The sequence below is a fragment of the Macaca mulatta genome, chromosome 7 (assembly GCF_049350105.2).
Source record: "Macaca mulatta isolate MMU2019108-1 chromosome 7, T2T-MMU8v2.0, whole genome shotgun sequence".
NCBI classification, from domain to species: domain Eukaryota; kingdom Metazoa; phylum Chordata; class Mammalia; order Primates; family Cercopithecidae; genus Macaca; species Macaca mulatta.
In genome coordinates, this window is record NC_133412.1 from 78342743 (window position 1) to 78369983 (window position 27241).

The 27241-nt window shown below is 43.7% G+C and overlaps 2 protein-coding genes across 19 annotated transcripts in view; both read right to left on the reverse strand.

The window, feature by feature from the left end:
* The window catches only part of DET1 (DET1 partner of COP1 E3 ubiquitin ligase), a 43783-nt gene extending 30137 nt beyond the window's left edge, over positions 1-13646 (reverse strand). For 3 of the 16 annotated variants that reach the window (XM_077937812.1, XM_028850236.2, XM_028850237.2), the window contains exons 1-4: positions 13503-13646; positions 11387-11456; positions 5770-6862; positions 2462-2649 (exon numbers count right to left, since the gene is read on the reverse strand). In XM_077937812.1, coding sequence (XP_077793938.1) covers positions 2462-2649; positions 5770-6862; positions 11387-11409 — 1304 coding nt within the window. In that variant the 5' untranslated portion in view covers positions 11410-11456; positions 13503-13646. 16 annotated transcript variants of the gene reach the window in all.
* LOC106999277 (uncharacterized) overlaps positions 13615-27241 on the reverse strand; it is a 43711-nt gene continuing 30084 nt past the window's right edge. Inside the window, exons 3-5 of one of the 3 annotated variants that reach the window (XM_077940242.1) lie at positions 18300-18426; positions 14498-14604; positions 13615-13835 (exon numbers count right to left, since the gene is read on the reverse strand). In XM_077940242.1, the coding sequence (XP_077796368.1) occupies positions 14546-14604; positions 18300-18426 (186 nt within the window). In that variant the 3' untranslated portion in view covers positions 13615-13835; positions 14498-14545. Of the gene's footprint in view, positions 13836-13877; positions 14051-14423; positions 14605-18299; positions 18427-27241 lie in introns of those variants that run through there. The other 2 variants (XR_013395954.1, XM_077940241.1) reach the window with 2 other exon arrangements.

A 27241-nucleotide genomic window follows, 5' to 3' on the forward strand; every position in this document is an offset into this window, starting at 1 on the left:
GAAGAAGCAATGTAAAATTCCCAATTATGGGTATAATTTGCCACGAATTTTTCATATAAAATACTTGAATACCAAATTACTATGGTAATTAGCATCCTTTTGTTATATTTTAAAGTGTTATTTTAAATGTCAATGTTTAATATACACTGAAAATATCATCCTCTACAACTATTAAATTTAGTAGTAACAGAAAAAAAATTTTAAAATCAACTTAAAAATATGTGAGGGTACCCCAATTTTTCAAAATCTTTTGGTGGTAAAGTAAAATTCTTAAGATCACTGAGCTAGAATATACAACCTGTCCCCTCAGTTTTTTCTGGAGCTTTCTGTAATTTTGTTTAATTCCAGATGTATTCTGAAATAATTTTTGGAAAACAATTTCTTCTAATTCCTGGATAACTTCATTCATTCAGCAAATACCTACTGAGCTCCTCCCACAGAGCAGACACTGGCCTTGGTGTTGGGGATACGGCAGTGGACATAATAGACAAAATCCCTGCCCTCATGGAGCTTATCATCTAGTGACTTCTTTGATGTCTTGACTGAGTGCACCCATCTTTTGTTGTTTTTGTTTTATTGTTTTTGAGACAGGGTCTTGCTCTGTCACCCAGGCTGGAGTGCAGTGGCGCGCTCATGGCTCATTGCAACCTTTGCCTCCCAGGCTCAAGTAATCCTCCCACCTCAGCCTCCCTAGTAGCTGGGACTACAGGCATGCGCCACCACACTCAGTTATTTATTTATTTATTTATTTTGGCATTTTTTGTAAAGACAGGGTTTTGCCATGTTGCCTAGGCTGGTCTTGAAACTTGGGCTCAAGTGATCCACCTGCCTTGGCCTCCCAGAGTGTTGGGATTACAGGCACGAGCCACCACGCTCAGACTGTTACTTGTCAATTATCTGCTTAATTTTGAAGCAAATTTTAAAAGAAAATTCATCCCAAAATGAAAAAAAGCAAAATCTGACTCATGTTCTGCATATAAAAATTCTTCTATACTGAACAGATACTAAGGCAGAAGATTTGTGTGAACCAAAGAAAAAGGAAAACGCAAGACAGTTGTCTGAACTCAGTAGCCATCTATCTATAATCGAGTACTATCTCTTTATATAAATATGATGCCACTGCATTAACATATTTGTTTTTCCCAGTGGCAGTAATGCTTATTCTCATTCATCCACTCACTGTGGTCTGATCCATCTTTGGACCCAGAACAGGTATTTTTCCATTACTGCCTAAAGTAAGGGAAACAATTTAAGTATGTGAAATATGATGAGGCACTAACTAAAGCAGGATTTAGTTTAGGCCCTTGGCCCAAAGGAACCATTTGTTTCATAATAATGCACTACGGCAATTATTAGAAGCTCTGGTTCATAGGAGGGCCTTGCTGACTGGGGGGTATATATTTAGCGTGACCTAAGTGATTTGTAAAGGCATTCCAGGTGTCAATATCTGTAAGTCTCCTCTTTGTGTTGGTCAGTTTTCCTAGGGAAGAATCTCTAATCTCCTGCCTGGAGGGTTCAAGCGTGGATGCCATATCTGGGAAGGGGGGTAGGACTCTTACCCTTCCGTATGTCAACTTTCACCTAATTCCTGTTTTTAGTATAACATGTCTCATCCTTACTTTTAAATATACCTCATAAACCTGAGACCAGAGCCCATCTGGTTCAATCTGCTCAGAGAATAAACTTACAGCCTTCTGCAGAGGTAGAAGAGATAGTCACTTAGCTATGTAGACTTAGAAAAGGGATCTAGAGGGTCTGACTGCTCCTTTTAAGAACTCTACCAATCCTCCTCATTTCAGCCTACCTCACAGATACCTTCAGAAGTACTAAGAGGCACCTGGGACCTCCAACTTCCTGACCCTTTCCTGAGTTCTCTGGTGTAAGGCAGCTTGTTTCTTGATGACTAAGCTCTGCAGCCTTGAGTTTCTGCTCTCCGAGGTACGCTAAGTCAGTTCTCATTCATTCCCTGGCTTTTCAGCTTTTAAAACTTTGTTAATATGTCCTATCTCCCATCGTCTCCTCTCCTATTCTCTTCGTTCTTATAGGTTTATACCTTCCTTTATTGTCATTTTAGTGGGACTTAGGGATGGAGCAAAGATAAATACATGTGTTCAACATATCATGTTTAACCAAAAGTTCTAAAATTATTTCCTTATTCATTCAATAAACATAAGTGCTTGACAGTGTACCACTGAGGACACAGCAATAAATGAAGACACAGCCTCTATCTTTCTGCAGCTCACATGCAGTCTAGAACGAATCACAGACAACGCACAAATAATTCCACAGGTGCTGAGACAGAAAGAAGTTCAGGAAGAAACAAGGGGTTATAACAGGCAGACTGACCAAAGCTATGTGGACAGACAGAATAAGAGACGGTTTCCTAGAGACAATAGCTATTGGCCTAACACCAATTTTTCTAAAAAAAAATAAGACTGTTGAGTCTGGTACAGCAGCTTACCGGCGCTGGATCTGCCTTGCAAAATTGTTGCTAGAAGCTGAGCAGGGAAACTGGACTTCACTGTGCAGGGTAGCATTACGAAAAAGGTCACAGAAGTTCTCAAAGAGCTCCAAAAGCTCATCTGACGTATTCTCAAACACAGCAATCACCTCTGTTGTCACCATATTGTATACCACAAAGAAAGATGCCTGCAGAAGAAAAGAGAGAGAGGTATAGGACAGCTGAGTATAATGCCATGCCTAGGAAACTTATCACTTGGCTGAAAATTCAAGGCATGAATTTTCCAAAAACAATAACAACAACAACAAGCAAACACCTCAGCTTTACCACTGAGGTGGAAACATGGCTCCAAGTGGTTCTGGGAAAATAGGAAGCAACCGTGGGATTTATCAATTGAGAGCCTCAACGTTGCCAGATTTCCCACTGTATCTGTGCTGCTAGAATTACTGAGATGGCCAGCATATAAGTATAAAAAGGTTTTAAATTTTCATTTCAAACTGTGCAAATTCAGTATTTTTCCTTCCAAATGTTTATTCCCTACTTGCTCCCCAACCCACCCTGAGATAAAAAGCACTTCTTAAAATGCCAGATTTAATTTTCTTTCCTGCTGAGAAAGTGATTTGCAGCCTGGGGCTGCCTGTTGGCAAATTATTTTCTCTTGTATGTGTACAGTTGAAAGTTCAATTTAGGGGTATTTATTTTTCCCTCTTAATATTTCTAACATGCAGAGAGACATCTTAAGTACATCTTGTTCTAAACTGCCCAGGCAAGTTGTATACAAGCAAGGTACTGCTGAACAAATGAAAAATCAGATAGGCATTTTCCACTTTCTTCTTCATAAATGTTCTTTCAGCCAAGAGCATTTGTAAAATACATTTGAGATTTGTAGCAATTAAGATCAGAGGGGGAACCTGAAAAGCATTCAAATGCCATAGGTGACAGAGTTACTGCTTTTTCTAAATGGGCCCTCGGTGGCTAGCCCTCTTCCTTTAAACTTCCAGTGCTGTGCTCTGCCTAACAAGGAAGTTCCAAGAACCCCTAATTTTTGTTACAGTGAATGTAGCATTGTGAATCATCTACTTCTGACAGGACTCTAGAAGTTCTCAGACCACTAGGATTAGTACTTCAGCCTCCTATGATTGAGTTTAAATCTCAATTACCAATTTCTGGAGCCACTCGACCCACCTGTTTTACTAGTAATTAGTGCTTCTCAGAGCTTATGTTACATGGCTTTTGCAGTCACCTGCAAATTAAATTTGGCTGTAAATTAAAGAGGCTAGAGGGTAACCTGAGAATAATACTCATAATATTACCAAGGCCTTGTGTTTGGATGTACTTTTTACTTATTAATCTTACTGGAACCTATCAAATTAAACTGGGGGAGGAGTGCAGAGGACAACTAGGGCAGAAAGATTGGGTTTAGAGTTACAAACTGTATAAGCAAAGCATAGAGCCCTAGTTATGTCGCTAGCTACGACTTATTGCAGCTAACAGAAACAACTAGGCCACCTTTTAGCAAAGAAGAAAACAATAATCTCAAAGGCAGCAGTCACAGACAACTTACTACCTCCAAAATAAAAAGGCAATTATAGCTCAAACCTAAATAAAGATTGATTCATGTCCTTTCTATAGCCCTGGACAACACTTTGATCCTATCAGGGCTTCACCAGAATCTCTCATAATTACATGGATATAAAATTACTCAAACATTTACTAGCCTTCCCTCCAAGGCAGACTGGGAAGTAAAGAACAGGAGGATAGAGAAGTCAAGGACTTCACTGCAATATCCCATGATACATAAGACGAACCAGATGCTCACCTGTGATTGCTCAATGGGTGACTTCATCATTGATAGGGAAGAAAAAACATCCACAAAAAATGATTTCTAACCATATTACTCCCGTACTTTTTTTTAGAACACATAAACTACAATTCAGAAGGCAAATGTTAGAAGATATTTTACCACAGGTAACTGGTGAGATTATAGGACATGATACCCTGTACAGAATCTGTTAATGGCAGAAATCAGCTACAGGTCAGTAAGAGATACCAAACTCAGCTGGGCGCAGTGGCTCACGCCTGTAATCCCAGCACTTTGGGAGGCCGAGGCAGGCGGATCACGAGGTCAGGAGATCGAGACCATCCTGGCTAACACGGTGAAACCCCATCTCTACTAAAAATACAAAAAATTAGCCGGGCGTGGTGGTGCGTGCCTATAGTCCCAGCTACTTGGGAGGCTGAGGCAGGAGAATGGCGTGAACCCAGGAGGCGGAGCTTGCAGTGAGCCGAGATGGTGCCACTGCACTCCAGCCTGGGTGACAAAGTGAGACTCCATCTCAAAAAAAAAAAAAAAAAAAAGAGATACCAAACTCAGTTGACTTCATGATTTACTGATTTGCTGGTTGTTCTGAATTTCCAAACTAGTGTCTAAGGAGACAACCTGCAAACAGGAGAACTGGGGAGACAAAGGTGTAGCAAGGTAGTTCTCTAACTTGGTCAACACTGAAGCGGAGAGGTTTTCAAAGACAAATGCCCAAATTACCCTGAATTTCAATATAGTGTTTCAACCCCCAAATCTTAGCAGTTCTGTGCTCTTTATATCACCTTATTCCCTTTTGGGAAATGCTTCTTCCCCTTACTGAAAGAAAGGCATTCTTCCCCTAAACTGAAAAACCTTTAAGACTTGTTGTCCTGATGACTCTCCTCATGGATCATCAATTTTGGCTTCTTTTTGATCTCTTCACTGCTCTACAAGCTATGTCCCAGCATGTGGGCAAGGTCAGGGTAAAGTCACAGAACTTAATTCCGCCAAATGAGTGCACCTGTTAGTTACCTTATAAATAGGACTTTATGGAGAAGTAAATTATGAACCATTTAAGGACGAAAGTGGGGTTACTTAGAGAATTTTCTTTTTTGTATCGTATACTCATTCTCATTGCCATTACTAAAACGGCCAGACCAATAAGCACAATCTTACAAAATCAAGAGAGGTTATCCATAAGTAGTCCAAACCTTGACCTTGTAGCATTTGGGCTTCCATCTTATGAGTACCGAAAATGCTCTGCAGAAGAGTTAGGGTAGTAATCAGAGTTGACTATCTTCCTGTCAATGACTTGAACTTTAGCTTCCATTTGTCCAGATAAATACATATGACCAGAGAAAAATGGAGCTGATTTTAAGTTTGGGCCCTAGGATATCAACTCAGACTACGTGAAATGTCTATTTCTGAGGGGTGGGCTATAAACAGAGAAACCTTCCCATTTTGTCAAGGAGACTGGACAAGTAAAAGGCAGAAGTGCACCTCATACCTGTGATGGATCTGTGACTCGCAGTGTTACTACATCCTCACTAGTGTACTTGATAAACAGATGGTTTTCATCCAGAAGCTGCATTTTCCACATTCGCAGCTGCCGCAGTTGGTCAAAATACTGGAAGAAGCGCCTCTTGGCCATTGCGCTACCATCCTGTTCTGCCCGGCGCCACAAATACACCAGCAACCGGTGTTTGAGGGAATTGATGAAAGGATCCCTAAAGGGATTGGCCATGCCTGTCTGACTGTCCCGCTGTACCTCAGGGAAAACAGCTGACACAGTGAGCAGGTCATCCTCATAGCAAAAGCGGCCAATGGTCCGCACATCAATGAAAGTGCCTTCAGGAGTCACCTGGAAGACATGGATGGTCTGTTGTTGCACAGACAAGATGGCCAGGATGTTTTTGTACAAGTACAGCCCTTGGTTGTGTGACAAGACCACCTTGTCACACTTGAATGTGCGTGTATCACATAAGCGGCCAGTATGAAGGTCAATGATGTGGAGGGAATAGTCTTCTAGAGGGGACCGTGGGTTGGGGGTCACTGATTCACTGTTCCGATATACCTCAAAAAATGGAGGGTGAGGCTCATCCGGGAGGTAGGCAGCTGAGCCCACGATGACACAGCGGCAGTCATCAGTGAAGAGACTACACTCCCGGTTCAGGTGCTCACCATTGGCTGCAACATTGGTAATGTGCAGCAGGACAAAAAAGCGTTCAAAGAGCCGGCCCCGGATATTCACTGACCGCTGGTCATTGCCATTGGACAGGATTTCTCCTTCATATCCCTGCAGTAGGTCCTCTGCTGCCTGGCAGCCCTGGTACTCATAGATTTCAAGAGATGTCTGGTCTGAAGAAAAAGCAATAAAGTAGCGTCCGTCAGGTGAGAATTTACGCAAAAAACAAGGAGGCTTTTCAACGTTGACAACTGTGAAGTTGGGGAAGACATTCTGATGGAACACTCGGACTTGGTGCCAGTGGGTACCTGCCTTGCCTGAACTGATCCGCCGGCGCTCCAAGCGGTGAATGACATTTTGGTTTTGGATTCTTCGAGGCCTGATGGTAGAAACATGATGATCCATTATCACATCTCTAAACAGAAAAGTAAAGCAGAAGTCAAGAAAATGAAACAAAATTTACCAAAATATAAATATATACAAGTCAAACAGATTTCTCTTCTTATATCCTGAACCTAGGAGCTCCCAGGATGACAGTGACTGGAATTACTGCTTCCCTTTAAGTGGTCCTAACATTTCTAAGTCTAGAAACAGGTCTAAGGGAAGGATCTAGTTCACTAGGAATACCTTCCAAGTATGCTCAGCTGTGGGGAATGTTCAACAGAAAAAAACCTACAACTGCAAATTTGAACAGTATAAGACACATTCAGCCAGGCACGGTGGCTCATGCCTGTAATCCCAACACTTTGGGAGACCGAAGCAAGTGGATCACTTGAGCTCACTAGTTCAAGGCCAGCCTGGAAAACATGGCAAAACCCCGTCTCTACAAAAAAAATAGAAAAATTAGCCAGGCATGGTGGCACATGCCTGTAGTTCTAGCTACTTGAGAGGCTGAAGTGGAAGGACTGCTTAAGCTCGGATCATTGAAGCTGCAATGAGCCATGATCACAACACTGCAACAGAGTGAGACTCTATCTCAAACAAACAAATCATATTCAATGTGTATTCATTCCAGCAAAAAATATTTATTGGGCTGTTAAGATGTCCATATTACCCAAAATAATCTACAGATTCAATATAAACCCTATCAAAATCCTAATAGCACTTTTTACAAAGATAAAAAATTCATCCTAAACTTCATATGGTATGTCAAGGGCCTCCAAATACACAAAATAATTTTGAAAAAGAACAAAGAGGACTCAAGCCTCCTGATTTCAAAATATATTACAAAACCACAGTAATCAAAAAAGTGTGGTACTGGATAAAGACAGAGACAGACAAATGAAATGGCCCACAAATAAACTCTGGCATATATGGTTAAACAATCTTTGATAAGGTACTACTACTACTCAATAGAAAAAGGATAGTCACTTCAGCAAATGGTGTTGGGAAAACTGAATAGCCACATGCAAAAGAATGAAGTCGGACCCTATCTTACACCCTATACAAAAATTAACCCAAAATAGGTCAAGGACCTTTATAAATATAAGACCCATAACTATAAAACTACTAGAAGAAAATACAGGAGGAAAGCTTCATTACATCAGACCTGGCAGTGATTTCTTAGATAAGACACAAAAGGCATAGGCAACCAAGACAAAAACAGACAAATGGGAATACATCAAACTTAAAACTTCTGTAATCAAAGGACACAATCAACAGAGTGAAAGGGCTTTCTACAGGATGGAAGAAAATATTTGCAAATCATATACTGGATAAAGGGTTAATATCTAGAACATATAAAGAACTCTTATAACTCAATAACAAAAAATCATATACCCAATTTTAAAATGGTCAAAGTACTTGAATAGACATTTCTCCTATACAAATGGCCAAAAAGCATATGAAAAGATAGATGCTCAACATCACTAATCATCAGAGAAATGTAAATCAAAACTACAATGGGATATCACCTCACGCCCATTAGAATGACTGCTTTTTTAAAAAAAAGAAAATAGCAAGTGTCGTTGAGGACATAGAGGAAGCTGAACCCTTGTGCACTGTTGGTGGAACTGAAAAATAGTACAGCTACTAAGGAAAACAGTATGAAGATTCCTCAAAAAAAATTAGAACTACCATATGATCCAGCAATTCCACTTCTGGGTATAAATCCAAAATAACTGAAAGCAAGATTTCTAAGAGATATCTGCACACCCATGTTCATATCAGCACTATTCACAGTAGTCAAGAGATGGAAGCAATCCAAAAGTTCATTGATGGGTGACTGGATAAACAAAATGTGGTATATACATACAGTGGAATATTATTCAGCCTTCAAAAGGAACAAAATTCTGACAAAATTCATCATTGAACCTTGAGGACATGATATGAAGTCAAATAAGCCAATCACAAAAAGACAAATACTGTATGATTCCATTTAAATGAAGTATCAAAAGTAATCAAATTCAACAGCCAGGTGCAGTAGCACACACCTGTAATCCCAGCTACTTGGGAGGCTGAGGTGGACCACTTGAGCCCAGGAGTTTGAGTCTAGCTTGGGCAATAGAGTAAGACCCAATTTCTAAAAAAAAAAAAAAAAAAAAAAAAAACAAAAAAAAAAAACCTGTTTTAATTTAAAATGCTTATCATTAAAAAAAGAAAAAAGAATCAAATTCACAGAAACAAAGAAGAATGGTGGTTATCAGGGACTAGCAGGAGGGGAAAAGGAAAGGTGCTGTTTAATGGGTTAGACTTTTCAGATTTTCAAGATGAAAAAGTTCTCAAGATCTATTTCACAACAATGTGAAGATACTTAATACTACTGAACTGTACACTTACAATCGGTTAAGATGGTAAATGTTATGCTATTTTAAAATCACAATAAAAATATGCTTTAATATTTATGGGGCATCTATTATATGGCATAGTCTTCTAAATGTTTTATTATACCTTGATTCAAATCAAAGTTAAATCTCAGGCCATAAAAGTCAACGGCATTTAGTGAAAAACTCAAGTTATAAAGCTGTTGCCAGACAAGGAATAAGCAAACACCACCTTCTCTCCCACTAAAAATGCAGCTATAAAACCTAGACAGAATGCATAAGACAGGCATACGAGAAAAACTAATTGGCTAACAATAAAGTACCATTGAATGGGCAGTGAGGTTAACGCTGTCTGCCCCCCCCCACCCCCCCCCCCCCCGGTCCTCCTGCTGCTTGGAGAGCAAGTGTGTTGCAAGGAAGGTAATTAAAGTCCCAGTTTTGTCATCAGAAGATCAAAAGGGAGACCCCAATGAAACCAGAAGGTACTGAGGAGATATCAGAGGGGGAGGAGCGCAGAAAAGTAACATCATGAAGTTGCGCATGTGTGGATCTGGTCCAAATCAGACTAAAGGCTTTGAGATCTGAAATAATCACCACCCAGATCTCAGACTGGCCACTGAATGTCACATGCATGGGACAGATCCAAATAGCACTGCAAAGATTTTCTGAAAATTCATCTGCCATTAGAATCATAGCCTAAAGAAAGGGAGTTGCAAATTGCAAATTCCCTGAAGCTAATTAGGTAGACTGCCTACCAAGCCAAAAATTACCAACATTCCTCTTGGGATTTAAACAGGCCCTATCATCTTATAATATTCAAAATGTCTAGGATACAATCCAAAATAATTCAGCATATGAAGTACTAGGAAAAAACTCAATCCAGAAAAGACAATTGACAGACACCAATGTTGAGATGCTACAAAAGTTAGAATTCTCTGAGAAAGATTTTGAAGTATCTGTTATAAAAGTGTTCTAATAAGCAATCACAAACACTCTTGAAATGATAGAAAACCAAAGTCTCAGCTAAGAAACTGAGAAACTCAGCTGGATATTTCTTAAAGATCCAGATAAGAAGTTTAGAGCTGAAAAGCAATAACCAGCATACAAAACTCTTCTAGCTTCCATAGAATCTAGTAAAATTTTTTTTTTTAATTTAAAAACAATTCTGAAAAAGAATAAAAAACTCGCTGATGGGCTCAAGGGCAGAATGAAGTCATCACAGAAATGAGTCAGTCACCCTGAAGATAGATCAGTATACGCTATCCAAAGTGAACAAAAGACGAGAAAGAAAAAAAAAAAAAAAGACGGAAAAAAAGTCAGTAAAGCCTCAGGGCCCTAGGGAAAATATCAAAAGGTCTAACCCTGATCTTTGGAGAGAGTACATAATCCTAGAACTTTGGGAGGCTGAGGTGGGCAAATTGCTTGAGCCCAGGAGTTCAAGACCAGCCTGGGCAACATGGCAAAACCCCATCTCTACTAAAAATACAAAAAGTAGCCAGGCACAGTGGTGTGTACCTGTAGTCACAGCTACTCAGGAGGCTGAGGTGGGAGGATCACTTGAGCCTGGGAGGCAGAGGCTGAAGTGAGCTGAGATCATGCCACTGCAATCCAGGCTGGGTAACGGAGTGAAACTCTGTCAAAAGAAAGAAAAGAAAAGAAAGAAAGGAAGGAAGGGAAAAAAAACAGGAAGCAAGGGAGGGAGAGAGGGAGGAAGGAAGGAAGGAAGGGAGGAACTTCCCAAATTTGGCTAAAGATATAAATCCTAAATTCAAAAGGTTCAGAGACCCCCCCAAATTCAGGAAGTTTAGCGACCCCCAAATATGATAAATCCAAAGAAATCCATGTCCAGACACATCATAGCTAAAATGGAAAAAAACTAAAAGATACACAGTAAAAATCTCTAAAGTGACCAGATAGAAACCATGTATCACCTATAGAGGAACAACAATTCAAATGTCTAGATTTCTCATCAGAAACCAAGGAAGTCAGAAAGAAGTGGAACAACATTTTTTAAGTGCTGAAAGATCTGACTCTGTTTCATCATTCAAGTCTCAGCTAATATAGTACCTCCTCAGAAATATTCCCCAGCCACCTTACTTCTGCCCACACGAATCTACTGATACACCCTATTTCATTAATGGTCTTTATCTCTTTCTGAAATTAAGTTATTTGTTTACCTTTTTAGTATCTGTCCCCCCATACCAGAGAGCAGGGAACTGGTCTAATTCCTTGCTGTATTCCCAGCACCTAGGAGAAGGGACAGTTAAGTGCTCATAAATATGTTAAAATGAATTGATGGAGCAACAATTGGCATAGCCTTGAAGAATAATACACTAAACAAAGTAAAAGAGGAAAAACAGGCCAGATGCATTGGCTCACACCTGTAATCCCAGCACTTTGGGAGGCTGAGGCGGGGAGGTCACAAGGTCAGGAGTTCGAGACAAGCCTGGCCAACATAGTGAAACTCCATCTCCACTAAAAATACGAAAATTAGCTGGGCATGATGGCAGGCGCCTGTAGCCCCAGCTACTCAGGAGGCTGAGGCAGAAGAATTGCTTGAACCCAGGAGGCGGAGGTTGCAGTGAGCCGAGATTGTACCATTGCACTCCAGCTTAGGTGACAAAGCAAGACTCTGTCTCCAAAGAAAAAAAAAAAAGGAACAAACCAGATAAAAAGGTACATAAAAGACACATTTTAAAAAAGCATGACATGGCACATTTGGGAAACGAGCAATTTCAAGTGGTTAGAGCACAGGAAGCACAGAGTGAGTGATAAGAGAGGCCTAGAAAAAGACTGCAAAGCAGGGGAGGGATTGCATCCAATCTGTATTTCAAAACATAAAATGAGGTATTTATTCACATTCTGTCTCCTTCTGAAAAGGTTCCAAATGCCTTATATAAGTATATATAATACCCAGTCAAGTTAAAAATGTACATACCTCCATGACTGAGCAAGTTTCCCAAACTGCTAGTCACACCTCATTAATAGGGCCTTGAATCAATTTAGTGAATAGTCTGACATTTTAAAAAATGAAATACAAGAAAATAGAAAATATCAAGCTATCATATATTGCAATAGCAAGCATTGTTTTGTAAAACGTTCGTTTCAATTATATTGGAGTTACATGCATTGAACAAGGACCTAAAATGTATACTGATCTAGAATAGAGCAAGGGTCTGCAAACTACTGCCCTCGGCCCAAATCTAGCCCACCTCTCACCTCCTGGTTTTTTTGGGGTCTCACTCTGTCGCCCAGGCTGGAGTGCAGTGGCACCACCGTGGACCTCCCTGGCTCACGTGATTCTTCTGCCTTGGTCTCCCAAAGTGCTAGGATTACAGGCATGAGCCACCACGCCTGACCCCCACCTCCCAGTTTTTGTAAATAAAATTTCACTGGAACCCTGCCATACCCAATCATTTACATAATGCTTTTGCCCTACAAAGGCAGAGCTGGGCAGCTGAGATGAAGATCTTACTTATGTTTACGGCCCTCATTAGATGGTGATGTTCGACCGACCAATACGCAAACACTATATTCTGTATGCTCATCACAGTGTTTGACACATGGTAAGTCTCCCTTCTTGAACACTGGATCTATCTAACGGGAAGTTCTGTGCCAACTCAGGCATCCACAGAGACTACTCCCTCTGCCTGGAATGCATTTCCCCTGCCCTTGCTGTAACTTCTCAAGTTGCAGCTTAAGTGCGGTCTCCTTTAGCAAGTGTTCCCCGACCATCTTATCTAAAACAGGCCTCCCATTATTATATTTTGTCTTCTCCATAGTAATCATCGCAATTGTATTTATACTTCCACTTGCATGGTTGTGTTTAATGTTTGATTCCCTTGCTAACCTGTACCCTCCAGACAGGAAGTAACCAGGTCTACCCTGGTCATCTGGTATTCTCAGAACCTAGCACTGGGGCTGGCACATTTGGTACCTTATGGAATGAAAGAAGAAAGCCTGACTGAATTGGGACACTAAACTCACTGTGTGGTACTAAGTCCTTTACCCTTGCTGGGTCTCAGTTTCCCTATGGGGGAAGGTGCACATGTCCCTCAATTCCTTGCAACGGCCTCTAAACCAGAAGGGGATGCCAAGGGGCGGGCACACAAACCCAAAGGGGCGCCCCCGGAAAGAAAAGCCTGGGGCGGGGCCTCAATGGGAAGAGAATTCTGAGGGAGGGAGGGAGGGAGGGGGCCGTGGGGCCTCTGGGTATCAGCGTCATGCAGGGAGGAGCCTGCCGGGGAGGGTCTGACGGGCTTGGAGGCTGGGCCAAAAATGATAAGTCCTCACCTGTCTGGTCCAGGCTCAAAGAGCCAGGGCGAGGGACGCCCCAGCCTGTTCCGTGCGCGCCTCCCCCTGCCCCGCCCCCGCCATGCCCCAGGACTCTGGCCCCCGCGGCTGCAGGTTCCCGTTTCCGCCAGTCACCGGAAGTGCGGCCCAGCAAGAAGGGAAGTAAGGGAGAGCGCGGCACTGTTCAGCCGACACCAAGAGATGGTACAGCGCACCCTGGTGCCCGGAGGAAGGATCGAAGCCGTAGAGGCTCCGTGGCTCCGAAGGAAAAAATTAAAATGGCGCCTGACCTGGCCATCTCTGTGAGTTCCAATGGCAGTGTCTCTGCACCTGCTGGGCACATTTGAAAAAATATGAATAGAATTGATTTTTCACCTATTGATTAGATGCTGAGAAACTTCCTACTCTGTTATCTTCTAGATAGCGAGCGCCTTGAAGACTGAGACTGTATTGATCATCTCCGACTAGCAAGGAATTTGCCATGCTAGTTTTAAGATGGAGTTGATTTTAAAATGGTGTCACTCTGGCTTTCGTAGGTTCCTGCTTCCCTAGCAAAAAGATTTTCAACACCATTAGTTATCAGAGAAATGCAAATCAAAACAATGAGATACCACTTCATACCCCTTAGGATGGCTATAATATCTTTAACAGGAAGATATCACATACTGGTGAGGATGTGGAGAAATCAAAAGCCCCATATGCTGCTGCGGGAATGGGTGCAGTCACTGTGGAAAACAGTTTAGCTGTTCCTCAAAAAGTTAAACATGAAGTTACCATTCGACCCAGAAGTACCTCTAGGTATATAACCAAGAGAAATTAAAACGTGTCCACACAAAAACTTGGACACAAATGTTCATAGCGGTATTATTTGTAGTAGATAACATATGGAAAAAGCCTAAGTGTCCATCAGTAGATGAATGGATAAACAAAAGGTGGTATATCCATACGATAGAATATTATTCAGCATTAAAAGAGGATGAAGTACTGATACTTGCCACAACATGATGGACCTTGAAAACATTCTGCTAAGTGAAAGAAGCCAGTCACAAGAGGTCATGTGTTGTATTACTCCATTTATATGAAACATCCAGAATAGGCAAATCTGTAGAGACAGAAAGTAGATGAGTGGTTTCTGGGGGTAAGGGAAAAGGAGAATAAGGAGTTATTGCTAGTGGGTGTGGAGTTTCTTTTTGGGGTGATGAAAATGTACTGAATTAGATAATGGCATTGGTTACACACTTCTGTTAATATACTAAAACCTTCTGAATTGTACATTTTTAAATGGTGAATTGTGTAGAGTATGTCTCAATTTTAAAAAACAAAAAGAACAGTTCTAATTGTCAGATTGTCCCCAGCTTTGTGACTGCAATGGTCTGTGGAGTCAGCCCTGAGTGTGCTGCAATCCTCCCACTTCTCCATTCAGCCTGTCAGATGCTGCTGCTCTTCAACGTTCAGCCCAACACCCTCTCACCCCTCCACAGCCCACCCTTGCCCACCCCTGCCCACCATGGGGAAGGTGGGACTTCCCTCTGATTTCTTGTGGGGGAGCCTTTCCTTGAGGAGTGTAGGGTTTAAGCCAAAAGTATTCTGGGACATTGAGTTCATCGTACTTTTCTCTCTACTTTTGTATGCATTTGAAATTTTCCATAATAACAGCAAAAAGGACTCTCTCCTCCAGCCTCCCTGGCACTGAAGCAGCTTGTGTATATCTTCGTAGATAAATTTACACTCATGGTTGACCTACATGAAGATAAAACAATAAGAAGAATTTCCTCTGCTGGCATGTAGACCCACACTGCCCTTTTCCCGGCATGGTGATAACAGGAGAATAGAATAGGGCCTATGCCTTCTCTTCTCTAATGATCCTTGGCTTGTAAGTATTTTCACCAAGAGATTATTCCTTTTTTATTTTCATTTTTGTAAAGGCAGGTGAGTTGCCTTTGCAAATCTTTTGTCCATTTTTCCACTGAGATTATTTTTCTTATTGATTTACAGGAGCTATTTATATATTCTGGATATTGATCTTTTGTTGGGACTGCAAACATTTTTTTCCCTGTGTGAGGTTTATCTTTAATTTTTAACCATATTTCTAATGATGTCGTTAAAATACTCTGACCTTCGTTACTGTTCTTGCTATTTGTCAGTTTAAGACAGGGTCCCATGTAAGAGTCCATCACACTGTGCTTCCTGGAAAATCTGCTAGTGATAAAGGAGACTGAAGCTTGTCTTCCCTCCTTGCCTTTTCCAGGAAGTGGATTTCATTTCATTTTTCCAGCTCTTATTGCTACCATGGTGCAATAGGGTTAAAGGGGCAATCAGAGGCAAGATGATGACTGCATTGTGAGTCACTGCAAGGACTTTGCCTTCAATTCAGAGTAAGATAAGGAGCCAGGGAGGGCATTGAGCAGAGGAGTAGCTACAGCAATGGTCTAGGCAAGAGAAGGCAGTGGCTTGTATTGGGGTGATAGAGGTGGAGGTGGTGAGAAACGGTCAGATTTGGGGTGCATATTGAGGATACAGCCAATAGGACTTGCCAGTGGATTAGATCAGCAGTGTGAGAGAAAGAAAAGAGACAAGGATATCCCAAGGTTTTTGGCCTAAGTAACTGTGGCTGCTTTTGTTCAAAAAGTAATCAAGTATTTAAATTGGGCTAAAAGTTAAGTCAGCTCCACAAATACAGAGACCATCTCTGTTTTGTGACTACTGATCCCCAAGCTACCACAGTGACATGTACATAAGCACTCAGTAAATGTTCGTGGAACGCTAAATAACAATCTTCTGTACAAATGGATAGCATCAGTGGTATAGGCTTCAAGCACGCCTGAGGACACATTTTGTTTCCACAACCCTTTGGCATCCATCTCAACTGTCCCAACTTCTCATTCCTCGCCCTCCCTTCCATTGTCATCTCACCCTAGGAAGAACGCTAAGTCCCCCACTGTACCCCCATGCTCCTGCCTCCTCCATCCTTCTCATGCAGGGTGCCCCAAGGACTGGGAAGATGGAGTGACAGGCAGCGGGGGCCGAAGGACTGGAGAGCTTTCTTTCCGCTCATTTCAGTCCTCCTGTGGTTCTTCTGCCAAGGCTTTTAGCAACTCTGCTCGCTATCTGCATTAGCCACAAGAGGAGCGGATGGGAACAAAAGCAGGATGAGAGGCTCTTGTTCTTTCTCCCTTTCTAGAAGAGGTTAGCAGAGCTCTTCTCACCTTGACATTTAGTGGCAGACATTCATTACCCTAAATATTATACCACCAACAACTACACTCCTATCATCATCATTGTCATCACCAATCTGCTAATCAAAATAATTGCAATCACCATTTAGTAAATGTTTACCATATGCCAGATGCTACTCATTTCACCTATATTATTGAATTTCATCTGTGAGGACTCTGTGAGGTAGGTAGTGTCATCCCCATTTTACAGATACACAAACTGAGACAGTTTCACTTGACCCTTTTGTGGATCCCCTACCCTATACTTGCTTTGCAAGGCTCACTTCCTCATGCTAAATCCTTTATTGCTGTTTGCAAAACATGCTCAGTTTCTACTTGCAGTTCTGCAGCCTTCAGATTTCAAATCCAAATTTTTTAGAGTCAGGCATGGTCTCACTATATTTCCTGGGCTGGAGTGCCATGGCTATTCACAGGCATGATCATAGCACACTGCAGCCTTGAACTCCATCATCTGAAGACATACCTTCCCCTCATGCCCTCAACTAAATGCTTGCTGCCCCAGGAGGGACTTTTCTTTATCTTTGGTGACCGTGTAGCCTTCAGTCTTTCTCAGATACTCTCTTCCCACTGCCTCTGGCACCTAGTTGTGCTCAGGCAAAGGGATGAGTATTGTTCTGCTTGATTTGGGGGAAAAGAATATTCACAATAGCTAAGATGTGGAAGCAATTTAGGTGTCCATTATGGGAGGAATGGATAAGGACAATGTGGCATTTATACACAAAGGAATACTATTCAGCTTTAAAAAGGAAAAAAAAAATCAGTCATTTGCAATAACATGGATGAACCTTAAGGATATAATACTTATAATGAAATTACACAGATGCAAAAAGACAAATACCACATAATTTCACTTATGTATGGAATCTTATGTATGTATGGAATCTTACTTGTGTATGTGGATTTGAGCCCACAGTAACATGGCACCAGCGGTTTGGGGATTTTGCTATTTTACCAAAAATAGCAAAAATCTCTTGCCAAAAATCAATCTCTCTCTCTCTCTCTCTCTCTCTCTCTCACACACACACACACACACACACACACACAGAGCTTTTTCTTGGCTTGAAAATGTTTTGAGGGCACATTGCTCTTGTTCACATGGCAAAGAAAAGTGTGGGTTTCAGTATCAAGCTGACTTGAGTTCAAACAGGCTGTACCTGAGCTGGGTCATCATGCCCAAGAAGCATGAGTCAGGGCTGAAATCTACTCACTGGCTCAGCCAAGCCCGGAGACCTGGCTGTGTCAGCCAAGGGAAGAGTGCCTTTTCCCAGCTGGTCTGCCCAGAAGACTTGCCTTTTTGCAGTGCACTCACTCAGAGGGGGAGTCTTTTCCTAATGCACACAAAGGTGCCTTATGTGAGGGGCAACCATGGTTCAAAACCCATTTTGCCTCATGCTAGCTGTGCTGCTTAAGACACGCGTCTGTACATATATTTATTCTCTTCAGCCAATAATTTGAGAACCCTGACTCTGCAGCAGGCACTGTGCCAAGTGTGGCAGGACCAGTGTGACAAAGTCACGATTCTGCCTCCGAGAAGCCTGCAGTCTAGTTGAGAGATACTCACCAACAGTTGGACGGGCACTTAACCTAGCACTCCCAGAATAGATGCTGTAGAAGATGCTGAAGGAACAGTGTTCCAGGCAGTAGGAACTGCACAGGAAAAGGCAGTGAGATGTAAAACAGCATAGTATCTGCAGAGAACAAAGCACAATTTGGCATTCCTGAAGCACAGAGGGTCAGGTGGGCCACAACAGGAGAAAGGGAGAGAGCCTCTGAGGCTCATTTCTCTTATCTCTAAAGCAAGGATGACTATTGCCTCCGTCAGTCCTGGACCTGATTGGGTATTCAATGCATGATTGCTTCTATGCCCAGGCAGTTTTGGAACTCTGTTGCCCAGATTGGAGTGCAATGGTGTGATCTCGGCTCACTGCAACCTCTGCCTCCTAGGCTCAAGCAATTCCCCTGCCTCAGCCTCCCAAATAGCTGGGACCACAGGCACACACCACCACGCCTGGCTAATTTTTTAATTTTTTTAGTAGAGATGGGGTTTTGCCATGTTGCCCGGGCTGGTCTCAAACTCCTGAGCTCAGGCGATCTGCCTGCCTCGGCCTCCCAAAGTGCTAGGATTACAGGAGTAAGCCACTGTGCCCAGCCCTAGTTTTGAAATTTCTCAAAGGCAGGTACCATGTCTACAGTTATACCCTATCATAGCACACTGCAGCTTTGAGCACCACTGTTTGACGACATACCTTCCCCTTATGCCCTCAACTAAGTGCTCACTGCCCGGGAGGGTCTTTTCTTTATCTTTGGTGACCCTGCAGCCTTCAGTCTTTATCAGATACCCTCTTCGCACTGCCTCTGGCACCTATTCATGTTCAGGGAAGGGGATGAGTATGAGACACTGTGCTGAGAATAAAATCTGTGTTAAATAAGTAGTTTTTGATTGTCCAGTGCTAGCACATATCAGAGATCTAACAATTATTTGTTGGATGAATGAAATAAGCCAGTCCTGAAGTCTGGTCCTCACCTCCTAGATCTGCCTGAGATATAGGGTTGAAGGAGGGTCTTTGGAGAGGAACGAGAAGGAGGAAGCACATCAAAACCTTCTTTCCAGAGGGAGTAGCTGCTTGAACCATAGAGCAAAGCCCTGTGCAGCATTTTCCTTAAACTGGGGGCTCCTGCCGTAGGGCCTCCACTCTCTGCTTTCTGCTCTCAGGGGCAGGACAGGGGAGCATGGCTGAGGTGTGAGTGGCCAGTGCGGGGGTGCGGCAGAGCTCCAGTCTCAGAAAATGACTGCTCATGTCGCTTGCTGGGAATGGAAGGAAGAGGCTGGGGGCTGAAGAGGCAAAGCCGGGGTAATATAAGAAAATCTTAGCTGCAGGGAAAAGCACTCTTCTTTGCAATGAAGGCAATGAAATTAGAGGTAATTGTGAGACACAGAGATTCGATAAAACCTAGGGAGGTGATCAGGTAAGGGGGGCTGGAACTGGCTCGGGAGATGGAACAGCTGTTCCTCCCTTCCAGCGCCGCTGGTAATAGCCCCTGTGTTGTAAGAATTGAACAAACAGTCCCTCCTGGCCCCAACCAGCGCTGCCCTGTAATGGGGGCAGCTGGAGCAGCCAGAGGAGTGGGGGTAGCTTGCCCACCTACAAGACACAAGCTTTCCCCCGAGACACCACCCTACTCCTGGGGTCTGGAAGCCCAAGAATGGTGGAGCTTGGACCTGCTGTAAGAGCAGGAGGCTAATGAGGATGACTACCACAGGACTGACCTCCCTTTCACCTGCAGGCCACAGGCCACCAGAGGCCCTGGGAGGAGCTAGGGCATTCCCTCCTTCCCTGTCCCTCATGTCCTCCCTTTCACCTGCTGAGGATACAGTGGTGAGTAACTCACACCATGAAACAGAATGAAATGTGGAAAGTGCTGGTTAGGAAGCACAGGGCCACGTGGATGCATACAGCAGGTGAAAGCCCAGCACAGATGCTCCTCAGTTTGGGAAAGTCTTTAAGAAGAAGGGGTCTTTAGTGGGGCCTGATGCATGGCTATGGGGAGAGGAGTCAGTAGGAGGGGGTGGTAGCTGAGAAAGCACAAGCACCTTCTGGAAGATGCATTGCACTTCAGAGGCAAGTTTTTCTTTCTTTTCTATTTTTTAAAAATTTCTTACTCTAATCTCATGACAGATAAGGGTGGCAGGTTTTGAAGAAGGTTGCTGATGAGATAGAAAAGCAACTTGGGGAGATGCAGGGCAAACAGTGACCATGATGAAATTAGCACAGTGGCTTTGGGAACTAGTGATCCTGGGCTCTACCTGGTTGATCCTGACCATGGGTGCCCCTGGGCCTGGAGCTGCCCTTGTCCTGATGGGAGGTCCTGTGGTGACTGCCCGCCTACTTCCTGGAATCCTCTAGCTGCTATGCCCTGGGCACTGTGGGCTATGGCGTGGCCACTTTGCCTGATTGCGAGGACACCATACATGAGCTGCAGAATCAGAACCAGGAGTCCGAAGCTGACTCAGCCCATGGACACCCTACCCTCATTCCTACCCAGACCGCCCTCTCTCCCATTCCCCATTAAAAAACAAGTTTATTTTCTAATAAAAGAGAGAAAAGAAAAGCAACTTAGGGGGAAGGACTATTACCCTGAAAGAAATTACAGTGACAATACTTAGGGGAATAGAACCATCCATACCAAAATGCCATCACAACCAACATGTCCCACAGCCAGGAATAGCTCAGAAACTTCACGAAGGCCCTCAGGGGACATTAAAGCCAATGGTGGCGAAAACTAAGGCGTAACATTTTATAAGTTTATGATGAAATAAGTGCCAGAGTAGAACCCAAACTGAACAGATACCAAAAGAACATGGTATTTGCAGGAACATGGATGGAGCTGGAGGCCACTATCCTTGGCAAACTAATGCAGGAACAGAAAACCAACCACCTGTTCTCACTTATAAGTGGGAGCTAAATAAGGAGAACAGATGGGCACAAAGAGGGGAACAGCAGACACTTGGGCCTACTTGAGGGTTCAGGGTGAGAGGAGGGAGAGGATCAGGAAAAATAACTATCAGGTACTATGCTTACTGCCTGGGAGACGGAATAATCCATACGATACACCCCTGTGACACAAGTTTACCTATGTAATGAACCTGCACATGTATCCCTGAACCTAAAAGTTTAAAACAATAAATAAATAAATAAATACACATATACAAAATGTCAACAAGAACATATGGGAAGAACCATGCCAAAATGAAATAGTACAAAATGGTCATGCTTGGGTAAGAGACTGTGGCTGATGTTTCTTTTGTTGCTTGTTTAAACAATTGTTTTTGTTTGTTTGTTTGTTTTTCTTTGAGACAGTCTCGCTCTGTTGCCTAGGCTGGAGTGCAGTGGTGCAATCTTGGCTCACTGCAACCTCTGCCTCCTGGGTTCAAGCAATTCTCCTGACTCAGCCTCCTGAGTAGCTGGGACTATGGGTACCCACCACCATGCCTGGCTGATTTTTGTATTTTTTAGTAGAGACGGGGTTTCACCATGTTAGCCAGGTGCAGTGGCTCACGCCTATAATCCCAGCACTTTGGGAGGCCAAGGCGGGTGGATCATGAGGTCAGGAGTTCAAATTGTTTTTATGATTTACATTTTCCACATTATTTTTACAAACTAAAAATGTTATAGCTAACAATAGGAACTACTTAACCATCTACCAAAGGGGAAATGGTACAGTTGTTGAAGGTGGAACATCAATCAGTGTTTAAAATGTGTGAGATGAGTCTGAGTTGTTTGGGAAAAAATTATTCATGATATGTTGTTAAGTGAGGAAAGTGAAGGGGAAAAATGTACAGGCCATTTTAGCTCAGGTTGCTATCATAAGATACCACAGGCTGGGCAGCTTAAACAATAGAAATCTATTTCTCATAGTTCTGGAGGCTGGGAAGTCCAAGATCAAGGTTTCCACATATTCAGTGCTGGTGAGGTTTTCTCTTTCTGGTTATGTCCTCACATGAGGGGCAAGGTGGGGTGCAGTGGTGGTGGTGGTGAGAGGGCCCATGGGCAAGTTCCCTTTCTATAAGGGCACTAATCCCATGATGAGGACTTCACGCTCATGACCTTATTACTTCTCAAAGGCCCCATTTTCTTTTGGAAGGCACAAACCTTCAGTCCATGGCATGTGAGTGATAAGAAGCCAGCAAGCTTATACATTCATCTGTTGACAGTGATTATTGCTGGGAGGAGTAAGAGGGAGAGATTCACTCTACTTTATACACAATTTTTTAAAAATTGTAATGAGCTTATTTTAATAACTGGGAAAAGGCTGGGCGCGGTCACTCATGCCTGTAATCCCAGCACTTTGGGAGGCCGGGCAGGTAGATCACCTGAGGTCAGGAGTTCAAGACCAGCCTAGCCAACATGGTGAAACCTCTTCTCTACTAAAATACAAAAATTAGCCGGGTGTAGTGGTGTGGTGTGCACCTGTAATCCTAGCTACTCAGGAGGCTGAAGCAGAAGAACCACTTGAACCCAGGACGGGGAGGTCGCGGTGAGCTGAGATCGTGCCACTGTACTCCAGCCAGGGTGACAGAGTGAGACTCTGTCTGAAAAAAAAAAAAAAAGTAAAAATAAATACAGATATTTATATTTAAAATATTTAAAATAAAACATGAAGGCTGGGCATGGTTGTGCACAGCTGTCGTCCTAGCTACTCAGGAGGCAGAGGTGGGAGGATAGCTTGAGCCCAGGAGTTGGAGGCTGCAGTGAGTTATGATCTCACCACTGTACTCCAACCTGGGTAACAGAGCAAGACCCTATCTTTAAAAGATAAATTTAAAAATTTTTTTAAAACATGTAAAATTTAAAACATGAATAACAGCAAAAAAAATGGTAGGTTTAGAAAAATGTTGTTTTCAAGCTGCTTGTTATTTCCCTTCTCCCTCAAAACAAGGTCATTCATGGCCATTGTCTCAGTGAGGACAAATTATGTTTCCTTCATTCTGCTGCCCAGAGACATTATGTTCTGCTAAACTCAATCCAGCTCAGTAAGCCCTTTATGTGAACATCTTCCCTGCGAAGGTCACCTGGCTAAATGCTGGAGCTATGGGGTGAGGGAAGGAGACATAAGCAAAAACAAGGGGAGCCCTTGTCTTCAGATTGACTGGAATATAGGGATGAGGAAGGGAATTAGGTTAGAAAGAAAACTCTAGGAATCTTTAGGAGAGTCTCTATGCTAGGACTTGCTCTGCAGGGAGTGAAAGGTGAGGGTGTGATAGGATTAGACTTGGTTCTTAGGAAGATCATTCCAGGAGCAGTGGGAGGACAGACAAGAAGGGTGGAGTCAGGAAGGTGAGAGAGCCCAGAGACTGGCCCACGTTTCCAGGGGAGGAGAGCCAGGCTGGGGAGGGACAGCAGGAAGTGCAGCCAAGGAGCCCCCTCTTATTGGCCAGCAGGCTTCTCTTAAGTGTGGCAGGCAGGGAACAGGCTAACTCACCATCTCTTCATGCCTGAAAGAAGAATGCACCCTGGGCAGTGGTTCCCAACCTTGGCGGCCCAATGGACTCAACTGAGGAGTTTTAAAAATACTAAGTCCTGGGTCCATCCCCAGATAGGCTAATTTAATAGATTTGGGGTATTCTGGAGCTTTCAGAGGATTCTAACGTGTGGTCAAGTTTGAGAGCCACTGCTTTAGAGTACCATCAAACACACTAGGAGTCCACGCTGCTGGTCTCCAGACAAGCTCTTACACTTCTGCCTAGAAGAGATGCTAAGCAGCTGGTCACTCTTTTCATTTGGCTCTGAATTTGGAGCTTTTCTGGGGATGTGACAACTATGTCCTCTGCAGCACCAAGAGCACTCAGCTACTTTGGCTCAGTACTACTGATGGATTTCTGCCCTCTGACCTCTCCTCCTGTGTTCCTCATCACTATGTGTCCACTTCCTTCTGTATGTCCATGCCTTTACCATGCAATTTTGAGAGGGGCAGCAAGAAACCACATGTGTTTAGGGTAACATCCTGACCTGGAAGCTCCTTTCTGTCTTTTATGGGAGCAGGGGTGCCGGGGAGATTCTGGGCCTTGGGGACATCGTTTTCCTAGTCATCAATGGCTGGATACAGGAAAAAGATATAATTTTAGGTATATTTATAAAGCAGCTGACCTCTGTCTCAAGATGGCTAGGATGAGCATTTGGAATAGAAAGTTGATGTTTGTGGTATGTTACCAATACCCACAGTAATTAGGCATGAAGTTTGGCCACCTCTTCTATCAGTGAGGCCACCCAGAGTTATTCTTGTCTTTCCTCCACCCCATTGAGCATCTCTGATGTGACAAAACTGAAATGCTGGAGGCCTGGGTCCAGCACATGAGGCCAGAGCAGAGTATAGGTACCTGGGAATGTCAGTGCCATTCAGTGTGACCACAGTAAGGTCAATCACCCTGGCAACTCTCCCAGGAACCTGTCCGTGTGGCCAGCCATGGGGTGACTTGCCAGAATCCATTCCCCTGCCAGTCTATAAGTGGCAAGCTTGGGAGACAGACAGCCAGGGTCCTTCTAGGGATGTGGCCAGCAACCTCTGCCAGAAACCTAGCATGATAGTGGCAGAGGGACAGTCACCTGCTGTGAACCACTGGATGCCCTCTCACCAACATGGGGCAAGCTGAAGAGGTGGGAGGAGGGACGGGAGCAGTGCAGATGCCTTCCCCTGCCACCTTCACAAATTATTACTATCTGCTGGGGGCTGGGCCCCACAGTGCATCTGATAAGGTTGTTAAGTCAGCCGGAACACCTGCCCGGCCATCTGGCACTTTTATCCTCTAGACCAGGCCACGCAGGCCTCTTTGCCCACCTCCTCAAAGGCAGTGGGCTGCAGGAGTCCCAGAACACCTGCTGGGGAGAATGAGTGTCCCCCCCACCAAGCCCCATGGGCTGCAAGGCAGCATTCTGGGTCCCCAGTTAACACTTCAGAAATCCTTCTTTACTTTGTTGAGAGATGGCTCCCTAGCAGCAATGTAGCAGAGTTAGGGGCCACCACTAAGGCTCCCTGGAGTTTAAACACAGGTTGATTCTGACCTCGCTGAGATAACAGAGCAACGTAGTAGTGGGGCTGGAACAGGGAAATTTAACCACAGCTTTTTCTTCTCTTCATATCAGACTAAATTGGAGCAGCAGCCCGGGGATCATTAATCATCTCAAATGCTGGGCTTCAGAATCTTATCTCCAATACAATCACCTCATCCCCTCTTCTGGGCTCTGGAAACCATAGCATTTGAGGAGAAAGCACAGTACCTACGTTAGCAGATCTTGTTAGGCGCTATCTGACAGCACGTGACCCATTAATGTATATGTTTAGCTGTTCCAATTGAGTTCTGATTTGTGTTAAGAAAAACACAATTGGGGCTGCTGGAAATGTTCTGTATCCTGGCCCAGATGATGGTTATACATTTATAAAACACCATCAAGCTCTACACTTAAGTGTCCTTTATCCGTGTTCTCTCTCTCACACTCTCTCGCTATCTCTTCCTTATCCTATTAATAAGTTTAAAAGAAAAATAGGCCGGGTGCAGTGACTCACGCCTGTAATCCCAGTACTTTGGGAGGCCGAGGCGGGTGGATCTCCTGACGTCAGGAGTTTGAGATTAGGCTGGCCAACATGGTGAAACCCTGTCTCTACTAAAAATACAAAAATTAGCTGAGTGTGATGGTGCATGCCTATAATCTCAGCTACTTGGGAGGCTGAGGCAGGAGAATTGCTTGAACCCGGCAGGTAGAGGTTGCAGTTAGCAGAGATCGTGCCATTGCACTCCAGCCTGGGCAACAGAGCAAGACTCGGTCTCAAATAAATAAATAAATAAATAAAATCTGTTTTTTAAAAACAAAAGGCACAATTGAGTGACACTAAACTCTCAAAAGTAGCAACACCACCCTCGCAACCAAGGGGCCCAGGCTATGCGTCCACACTGTAACCTTAGTGGCTGGATATCTGGCTGCTCAGGGCAAGGCAGCAGCAAGGCGGAAAAGAGGTAGAATTTGGAGAAAGGCACATCTGTATTTGCATCTTGACCCTGCCACTGTCTGCATCACTCTGGGCAAGTTATTTGGTCTCTCCGCTCCCCAGTTTCCTCACCTGCAAAGTGGGGATGATATTGCCTGTCTTACTGGTTGTTGCAATTAAGATGATTAAATGGCAACACCTGGCACATCGAAGACACACACCAAATGGCAATGCTCATTACCATGTAATAGCTGGCTTTTCCTGCTTCCCCTGTCCTCACCTTACCCTGTCACACCTAGCACCTGAAATAAACTTTGATGTTGCTTGGCACCCAGTCCTCTCCCTCCACCTCCTCTCACCCACCCCAGGATTCCCGCTCATTTTTTTTTTTTTTTTTTTTTTTTTTTTGAGACAGAGTCTTGCTTGTTGCCCAGGCTGGGGTGCTGTGGTGAAATCTCAGCTCACTGCAACCTCTGCCTCCTGGGTTGAAGTGATTATCCTGCCTCAGACTCCCAAGTAGCTGGGATTACAGGTGTCCACCACCATGCCTGGCTAATTTTTTGTATTTTTAATAGAGATGGGGTTTCACCATGTTGGCCAGGCTGGTCTCAAACTCCTGACCTCAGGTGATCCACCAGCCTTGACCTCCCAAAGTGCTGGGATTACAGGTGTGAGCCACAGCACCTGGCCTTGGCTCCTCATTTCAACTGCAGAAGTCCTGCTTTTATGCCTTGACCTGACCCATGAAGCTGCTGCCAGGCACTGCAGCAAGAGTAAGTCACTCCTTTCTACTGTCCATCCTTTCAGATCATCCCAACCCTGACTCTGTAGTCAATGCCCTCAGCAGCAGCATGGCCCCAACCATACCTGTGGGTTCAGGAGACACTGGGTTGGAATTCCCATGGTGCATGCAAAGGACATCAACAGCTACTCAATGCTTGCCAATGGGGACCAGGGAGTGGTGGTTCCTTAGAGCACAGGGTATGGGTGGGTGCTATGGTCTGAATGTTTGTGTCCCCTCCA